The sequence below is a fragment of the Tupaia chinensis genome, unplaced genomic scaffold (genome assembly GCF_000334495.1).
Source record: "Tupaia chinensis unplaced genomic scaffold, TupChi_1.0 Scaffold000178_1, whole genome shotgun sequence".
NCBI classification, from domain to species: Eukaryota; Metazoa; Chordata; class Mammalia; order Scandentia; family Tupaiidae; genus Tupaia; species Tupaia belangeri.
Window position 1 is genome coordinate 763,161 of NW_006159653.1, and position 8,993 is coordinate 772,153.

Consider the following 8,993-nt stretch of genomic DNA (forward strand, 5'->3'; position numbering starts at 1 on the left):
GCCAGAGGGGCAGCTGGCTGTGGGTCTCTGGGTCTCTGACTGCAGAGGAGGGGAGGGGCAGCAGGCGGGGCTCTGTGGGGGGGCGGCAGGCCTGGCCATGGGAGGTGAGAGTGGGCCCACTGTACCGCACAGGTAGGCCTGGATGGAAAGCCTTCCTGAGGCAGGCCTTGTTCCCCCTACAAGGCGCTCGAAGGCGTTCATCAACTCTCTGAGAAAACATTCCTGTGATATTTAAACCAGAGCCGCCTAGACACCCAACAGAAAGGAAAACCTTAGGGAATTAGGCCGTCCTCCGTCCTCGGCCTGGCACAGGAGTGGACCGGCTTCCCCTCTCTCTCTCTCTCTCTCTCTCTCTCTCTCTGTCCCTCTCTGGTCAAATTAAAGAATAAGTAAATAGGACCAGCAGTTGGCGTAATGGCCATGCCGCTGGACTCCCACGTAGTCGACCGTGGTCTGAGTCCCAGATCCCGTGGCTTAAACTCACGCCGGGCGCGTGTGCGTGCGTGCCCAAGATCCCGAGAGGAGAACGGAGGAGAAGGGATTGCGGCGTGACCACCCCCCCGGGGGGGGATTTCTCGCTCTCTGTCTCTCTGTCTTTCTCTGTCTGTCTGGAGAGCACATGTGCCCTATAGCAAAAAAAAAAAAAAAAACAACCTCTCCAGAAAAAGAAAAGTAAATAAAGTTAAATAAAATAATTCTTTAAAAAAACACAAACCACAAGGCAACTGTCGTGGTGCACTTCTGTGAGGGGTCCTGAGGGCCTCCTCTTGGCCCGATGCCCCTCAGAAGAGCAGCAGAAGAGCCAATCCAGGCCCCACAGACTCTTCTGCATCTCCAATTGTCTCAGTTGTTGGTTTTTGTTTTTGGTAGCTTGCCACAGAGTGCAAAGCCTCAGCCCCCTCTCCTCCATCCTCCCCTCTCAGGATTTTGGGCATGCATGCACACTGACGTGACTTCTGAACTGCCGGGTCCGGGACTCAGACTGCTCACTTGGCCGTGTGGGATCCAGCGTCTCAACCTCCATGCCACCCGGTTCCCGATGTTTCGGTTGTCTGATTGTGCACTGGCAGAAAGGCGAGGCTTCCCTCTCCCCCTGGCTCTCTCTCACTTGGGCGGAGGGTGTGGGGCCCACAGCAAGGATGGGGTGGGCTCCCCAGGCCCTCTCACAGCAGGTGCGCACCTCTGCAGGACCCTCCAAGGGGGTGCCAGACCAAGACGGGAAGCTGCCAGCGAGGGCACGGCCAGCGGCCCCCTGTCCTGGCCGAGATCACGGGCAGGTGCATCTCAGGCCAATTGGCTAAGCCCTGGAAATGCCCACAGGTCACCCTCCTGCCGGGTGGGGCCACCAAAGGACACAGGAGTCGGGACCAGCAGAGTGGCGTCCAGGGGACCTGAACTCCCTGGCTGGCCATCTCCTGCAGCACTGAGCAAGCCCCTTCCACCTGGGGCCCTTCTCGGGGGCTGGCTCCCCAACTGCTGCTCACCTGCCAGGCTTTGAGTGGGACCCGTGGCACGGCGGCCAAACTCCTGATCAGAGCCGAGAGCTGGTCCCGGGCCGGCTGGCTGCCTGGCTGGCACCAGAGGCCTTGCAGGAGGGAGGAGTTGACCCTAGACAGAACAAGGGTTCAGGAACGACCCCTCCTACCCTCAGCCTTACCTGTGGTGCGGGGCCGGGACCAGGGCAGCTCAGAGGGAGGGTGCAGAATGGGCAGCTGAGCCAGGGCCAGACCCAGTGTCTCCTCAACACAGAGACCAAGCACCGGCCCACGGTCCCCACCACCGCCCCTCCTCAGGGGCCCCAGCCCCTCCCACTCCCAGGAGCAGGGTGCTGGGTTTCAGGCAGCCCAGGCACTGGGTCTGTGGCCCTCCAGAGGCCAATCTTAGCTGGCTTTGAGCTTCCTGCCCTGCTGTACCATGGGCTTCAGAGAAGAGGCCTGAGTCCCTGCCAGTGGCCTTTGGCTAAGTGCCCCCCCCCCAAAGGCTGCTCACTGCAGCTCCACTGGCCTTGCCTAATTTATCATGTGATCTGTGACCACCGACCACTGGGCGGGCTAAGGGTAGCTGCCCCACTGAGGAACTGTCCCAGCCTCAATTGGAGGAGAGCGGCCCAGGGGCTCAGGGTGGCCGGGCGGCGTGGCCTGGAGGCCTGATGGGGCGCCAAGCTGGCGTCTCCCAAGGTTGGGGCCTTGGTCGGTTGGGCCTCTCGCCTACCTGGCCTGGCCACTGTTGGTGACGGCCTGAGGACCTGCCTGTGGACGATAACTCAGGCACCTTGGAGATGAGAGGGCCACCCTGCTGGCTGCATCTGGCCTCGGCCGGATCCCAGAGAGGGTTGCTCCCCAGGGGCTGGCAGGCCACGCCTCGCCCCCTCTTCTCCCCTGAACTGCCACTTGATTTTCAAGCTTCGAGGGGCAGGGAGGCCAGCACTCACCTGGCCCACAGGTCAGCCCCTCCAGCGTTCAGTCCTCCCTGCAGGGAGCCGTCACCCCGGTGGTGGGAGTGGCAGGCGGTGAGGAAGAGCAGGAGGGCGAGGCCCGGGCTCAGCAGCGCACCTGGAACAGAGCGGGCTGTGGGCGCCTGGGCGGGAGCCTGCGCACACTCCACACTGGCCTGGGGCCCGTGTGGGGCCCCCGAGCACAGGTACCTCTGGAGGCCTGGGGGCCTCACAGCCCTGGTCACCTTTGTGCACAGGCCGGGCCTCGCCATGTGTGTACACATGAGCTGCTCACGTGAGGTGCACACATGTGCTGTGTAACGGGGTGAGTGGGTGATGCCTGTGCCCCATGCCCCAACACGGAGGCGGAGGCCACCCTGCCGGGCCTTCCTCAGACCCAGCCTCTGCAGGGGGCAGTGCTGCGTGGCAAGCAGCCCAGGCAGTGGGTCCAGGAGCCCCATCCTGCTGGCCTGGCATTCAGCAAAGCCTCTTCTCCAGTAGCAGGAGCCACACGGGGGCTTCGCTTCACCACGTAGCTGTCCACAGCCCAGGCTTCCATGGCAGGCAGGCCCTCTCAGGGAGGATGGGGTGCTGGGTGGGTGCCCCTGGGCTTGCTCACCCAGTGCTCAGTACCCTCCTCCTCTATAGCCTGGCCCGGGTGCCCAGGAGCTTGTGGGAGCTGTGGGCACCTCGTACCCTGCCAGCCCCAGGAGCCTGGGTCAGGAAGCGGCCACTCCGACCCATGTCCATGCCTGTCCTGCCTGCTCCCCGCTGGGACCCCAGGCCTGCCTCACTGGGTGTCTCAGCAGGGCAGAGGGTCCCGCCACCCTGGGGAGCCCCTGCAGCAGGGAGGGGTCTCTCACCCACGCGGGAGTGCATGGTGCACGCGTCGTCCTGCTGGGGCGTCCAGGGGCAGGAGGCAGGGTCTGGGCTGGCTGTCCAGGGCTAGCTGGAGAGGAAGCGGGCGACACGGGCTGGCCCCGCCTCCCTCACTGCCTCGCGGAGAGGGGTGCGCAGAGATGAGGGTGCCGATCCCACAGCAGCGTGTCTTTAGAGCAGGAGGGTGAGGCAGGGCAGGGCGGCCCTCCCAGGCCTTGCTTATCAAGGTCGGGGCTCAGGGGACCCAGGCTGCCGGTCTCCAGTTAACGGTCTCTCAGCAAACACGAGTCCCCACAGGCAGCCCCGGGAGCCCACACCGCGGCCCAGGCAGCTCCCTCTCCCAGCCCTGCCCTCAGCACCCTGGCATCCTTGGCCAGGTGAGACCGAGGCTGAGCCCGGACACTCGGGTCCTGGGAGGCTCTGCCAGACCGCTGACCCACTGCTGCCTCCTGGCAGGACAGGCCCCGTCCCATGGTTCCTGACCTCTGGACCTCTGGTCTGGATGGCCAGGAGGACACGCAGGGGCCAGTGGATGCTCAGGCGGTTCACCTGCCCGGGGATCCAGACAAGCACTGGCTGGCCTCCGCTCTGCCCCTCTCACCTAGGTGTGTGTCTGTGTGGCAGTGGGGGTGCTGCCGGGCTGCCGGGCTGGTGGTCCTGGCCCACCCGTGGCCACAGAGCGCGGGGAGTTGACGAGCTCCAGACGCAACCACCCCGCACCGGCAGTCGGCCCGTGCAGCAGGGTGCCAGGGTGCAGGGGCAGGGCAGGGTGGAGATGCTGGCGTTTCCGCTCAGCCCATGCCTGGCCTCACCCTGCAGTGATGCGCTGGGTAGACCTGGGGGAGGGCCTGGCTGTGCCAGGTGGTGATGTGTGCTAGTCCCCAGGGCCAGGCACGTAGCACCTGCTCCCCAGCCCCTGAGGAATGGGAGCTGAGCTCATGGCTGGCGACAGCCCAGCACCGCCCCGCCTTCCCCTCTGGGGCCCAGCCCACCCACCTCCACTCTCACCTCGGGGAGGGGCCAGCGGTCAAGGTGGGGGTGGTTAGGAGTCCTGTCCAGTTTGGAGTGGCCTGGAGGGCTGCTTGGCCACCAGCTGGGTCAGCTCGGCAGACACTGCAGCCCTGACAGCTACACCCACAGCAGGGGGGGCCCAAGGCTGGGGACCTGCACAGACCACACAGTGCCTGTGTGCTCCTGGGTGGGGCCTCTAGCGACCCTGCTCTAGGCTTTGTCCCCTCCCTTTGCCTTTCTCCAAGTCTGAGAAAGGCCTCCCTCTCCAGGAAGCCACACCTGATTGTTCCCACGCACTGCACCTAGCCCACCCCGTGCTGAGGGCTGCTAGGCAGATGGGCTGGGTGGGGCTTTCAATGCTTGGACTCAGTCCCTGATGGGGAGGCTACCTGGCCAGGGGGCAGGGCTGGCCTGGGGGACAGTCAGAAATGCTCCAGGGGCCCTGGGTGACCACAGGTGCTGACAGCCACTCGGGAGAGGAAATGGGCTTGCAGGGATGGGGCTCTCCATAGGGCTGTCGGGGAACCCTGTCCCCCCAGCCCGCCTGCCCCTCACAGTGCCAGGCCATGTGCTCAGCATGCCCGCCCACACCATGCTCCCCAAGGCCGGCCACAGCAAGTTCACACGCCATGGCTGCTGCGGAGCCCCATGCCCACTCCAGGGTGGGCGTCATCAGCCAGAGCCACCCACAGCTCCCTGCCCTGAGCAGGTGCCCCACGTGGCCTCCTGCTGCATCCTCACAGGCTGGAGCCCCTTGGCAGCTGAGGGCGCCACCTGCCAAGGCCTGGAGACACTGCCTCCGCTCAGCCTTTGCCGAGGCTGCTGCCAGGGTAGCGAGCTCTCTGGAGGGACACCCCAGGGCTCACCGAAGGGAGAGTGTCAGGGTGGTCCCGGCCCAGGCCCTTCGGCACGTGCCACCACTGGGACTCCACTGAGCACATCACCTTGGAACCCAGGGTGACAGAACACAGCATGTGCTGGGGAACAGCTGGCTCTGCAGAACTGGTCTGGGCTGTGGCCCCACGTGGCAGCCCCCGCCATGACAGCTGCTGGCCTGAGCCTTGCAGACTGCCTAGCACTCGCTGGGGGCCAGGCCTGTCCCAGAGTGAGGGATCTGGCAAAGAGCAAGACACCCCAGCCCCAGCTCAGGCTGAGGTCCGAGAGGGAGACCTGGACGGGGAAGGCGAGGCAGCCTCAGGTGGTGAGTACTGGAGGTGGGGTGGCGGGGAGGGGCCCAGGCAGGAGGGCAGAAGCAGGAGCTGGGCTGGGACAGGCTGTGGTGACCCTCCAGATGGTGCTGACCACTCTGTCCACCAGCCTCTGGACCCACCGGCCCTTCACTGGGAAGAAACCAGGCCACGGGGGTGGGTGGGTGTAGCAGTGACAGGCCTGGACACAGGTGGCCTGCCCTGGGGACTCCAGGGGCTGCCCCACCCTATAGACCCCGCCTGGGTGGGGCCGAGTGCCCAAACAGCCTGGGACCTCAAACTAGTGGCGACCTACCAGCTGCCTCTCTGGAGTGCTGAGACAGGCAGCTGGGGGACCAGCAGTTAGCGTAACGGCTATGTTGCTCAACTCCCATGTGGTTCAAGTCCCGGGCCCGGTGGCTTAAACTCAAACCAGGTGAGTGTGCATGCGTGCCCAAGATCCCGAGGAGAAAAGGGAAGGGATTGCGGTGTGGCCATCCCCCCCCCGAGAGTGATTTCTTGCTATCTCTGTCTCTTTCTGGCAGGTGCACGCGCCCTATAGCAAAAATCTCTCAAAAATAAATAAAACCAAGACAGGCAGCTGGGTGTGCCGAGGCGGAGCTACGGAGTTAGCCCACTCTGGGTCCTGCAGCGACAGGGCTAGGCAGGGTATGCATGTCCGAGTCTGTCCCCAGAGCCCCACTTCAGACAGTCACTTCTGAGACTGGTCATTGGCCATTTATTGCGAGTTTCTCAAGGCCAGCAGCAGCTGGGTGACATGGCTGTGTGAAGGGGACGCAGGTGGTGGGGCCAAGACCCTGCAGTGGGAGCAGCAGTCACGGCGGGCCTCTCGGCCACTGTCCTGACCCTGTGCTAAGGCGAGGAGCTGCCCCAACCATGTGTGCAGACCCCACAGCCTGTGCAAGGGGCGGGTGAAGTCAGAGGCCCAGTCCTTGCTCTGACCCCTCTGGCAGGGGACCCTGGACAGGTCTGTGAGTTAGAGGCCCCAGGGGAACTGCTTCAGGAGGGAAGACCTGAGCAGCCTGGCCCTGCAGCCTGGCCCCCACCTGTCAGGAGTCCTGGCTACCTGGTGCCCCCTGCTGGCCTCAGCAGCCCCTCTCTAGCTCTTCTCGCAGGCTTGACCACTGCAGCCCAGGGGATCAAGTCCTCCAGGAGGACCCAGCAGACCCCACACCTGCTCACCCACGAGGGGCACTTCTGCCTTGGGAGGGGCCCAGGGTTCTGACACGCAGCCCCACGCCCAGCCGGTGCCCAGCTCAACTGTCTGGCTCTGGAGTCCACTCTGACAGCCATTGTAGGCATGAAGCTCGCTGCGTCTCGGTCTCAGGGCTCTTGGGCTGTGGTGGTGGGGGCCGGCCTGGCCCAGGCAGGGGTGTGGAGTTGCAGGGTCCGGGACCCCCGTCCATGGGGTCAGGGTCAGGAGAGGCCTGCAGGGCCTGCACGAGCTGCTCCAGCGGGTGCTCCAGGGTGTGGGGGCTCCAGCAGGCATCCAGGGCAGGCAGGAAGGGGTCGGGCGTGCAGGCCTCCACGCGCTCTGTCCGCGTGGGGATGCGTAGGTAGAGGGCGTGCAGCATCATGCGGAAGGGCTGGGCCTCCCGGCCCCCGGGTTGCCCGTATGTCAGGTCGCCCACCACGGGGTGGCCGAGGGCACTGCAGTGCACACGCAGCTGGTGTGTCCGCCCTGTGAGGGTGCAGGTCAGGGTGGGGCAGGGCCCTCCACGCCTGCCCCGGCCACCTCACCGCCCCCCCACAGCCTCGCAGCACCCCGTTGGACCAGACATTTCCCTTCTCCCACAACATGGAGACGATGTCAGGGGTCAGGACAAGACCCTGGGGTCACTGCCCGTGAAGGCAGGAGAGCTGTGGCTGGAGGAAGAGAGCCAGCAAGACCCCGAGCCAGGCCAGGCCAGAGGCTGCAGGCTTTGCTTGGGAGATCAGCAGCTGCTCCTCGGCGCTCCGGGTGGCCCCTGTCCCTGTCCCCTACCCTGCACACGGGGACACCCGTCCAGACACACCTGTGCGTGGCTTCAGCAGCACTTTGGAGACAGGGGCGCCCGCGTACAGCCCGTGCTCCAGCACCACCAGCTCCGTGAGGCTCGGCTTCGGGCTCTCACACCCTGTGGGCAGAGGCAAGGGTGAGAGCCAGCAGGGCCAGGCCCCGGTCACCCCAGCTCAGGATGCCGGCCTAGGCTAGCGCTGCCCTTGCAGGAACCCCGCAGTACCCGGCGTGCCCTCGGTACACATGGTGTGGGCACGGCCCTCCACGCAGCTCCTGCCGATGGCGAGGCTGATGGTCACCCGGCTCTCTTGGACGTGCCCCCGTACCTGCCAGGAGAGAGCACAGGTGGGTCGAGGGGTGGCCTGTGAGGCATGCTGGGGCACTGGGGACGGGGTGGTGCCATGAAGGCACCCCTCCCGGAGACTGGGCGAGCCTTACCAGCGCCAGGTAAGCCTTGGTGACGCGCCGCTCCTTAAAGCACCTGTAAGCACTCCCTGCAGCTGCTTTGTTCAGAGCCACACACAGCGCCCCACTAGTGGAGAAGTCCAGCTGGTGGCAGAACCTGGGGTGGGCAAAGGGTCGTGGTGCCTGGACAGGGCGGCTGAGATCCCTCTGCGGCACCCCCTGTGCCCTCAGGGCAGAGCCCAGCATGTACCTTGGCAGGACAGGGGCCAGGTGGGTTCCCTGCCCCGGCCCCCTCACCTGAACCCATAGTAGGTACCCGGGTCGGCCAGCTCCGGGAAGCGGTGGCGCAGCTGCTTCGCCACCCCCCCCCGCCACGTCTTGCTGTCAATGCGAACGTCCCAGTGCTTGTTCACCACCAGGAAGTCGCTGCTCCGGTAAACGATGGACAGGTTCTCCACGCTGCCTGGCTCCAATGCCCGCCCTGCCACACGGGGCTTGCGTGCCTGGGCCCGCCTTGTGCCCGCGGGAGACGCCGCCCACCCGCACGCTCCGGTCTGCGGCCCGCCAGACCCGCCGTGCGCAGCGCCCTGCGGCCTGAGCCTCCGTCCCCAGGCCACGCGGTCAGCTGGGGGTGGGCGGTGCGGCCACGGTGGAGGTCTGCTTCGCTCGGGGCTGCCCGTGAGGGGGGTCCCCGTCAGACCTCGCAGGCTGTTTTTCGGGTGGGCGGCGGCGAGGCGTGCCTGGGGCACCAGCGGCACAGGCCCACGCCCAGCTACTGCTGAGCACGCGCGTCCCCAGCCTCCTGCGCCGGGTGGGCACAGGCCGGGGTCCGGCAGACCCGGGCTTCGAGCACCTTCCGAGACCCCGCCCGCTCCGGAACGACCTGACGCCTGACGCGGGCCCCCAAGGCCCCCGCCGGCCCTGGATGCGGTTCCCGCGGCACCAAGCTGGGCGACACAGCTCCGGCAGCGTCCTCACCAGGCCGGGCCTGCGCGCGCCGCCCGCTCCGCCCGCCCCGCCCGCCTCCGCCGAGGACGGGCGGCCGTGCTAGCCTGTG

The 8,993-nt window shown here is 66.1% G+C and overlaps 2 protein-coding genes across 2 annotated transcripts in view; both read right to left on the reverse strand.

The window, feature by feature from the left end:
• LOC102471639 (mesothelin-like protein) overlaps window positions 1–3,184 on the reverse strand; it is a 20,069-nt gene extending 16,885 nt beyond the window's left edge. Inside the window, exons 1-3 of the mRNA XM_027770999.1 lie at window positions 3,124–3,184; window positions 2,432–2,552; window positions 1,485–1,608 (exon numbers count right to left, since the gene is read on the reverse strand). Of these exons, the coding sequence (XP_027626800.1) occupies window positions 1,485–1,608; window positions 2,432–2,552; window positions 3,124–3,184 (306 nt within the window). The remainder of the gene's footprint in view (window positions 1–1,484; window positions 1,609–2,431; window positions 2,553–3,123) is intronic.
• Window positions 3,185–6,233: 3,049 nt separating this feature from the next.
• On the reverse strand, window positions 6,234–8,289 carry RPUSD1 (RNA pseudouridine synthase domain containing 1; the record flags this gene model as incomplete). The annotated part of the gene is given in 5 exon segments (XM_014587014.1): window positions 6,234–7,213; window positions 7,548–7,649; window positions 7,755–7,857; window positions 7,970–8,093; window positions 8,234–8,289. Coding segments are annotated over 5 exon segments (810 nt in total), but the record flags the coding sequence as incomplete, so codon positions are not given.
• Window positions 8,290–8,993: the final 704 nt, after the last annotated feature.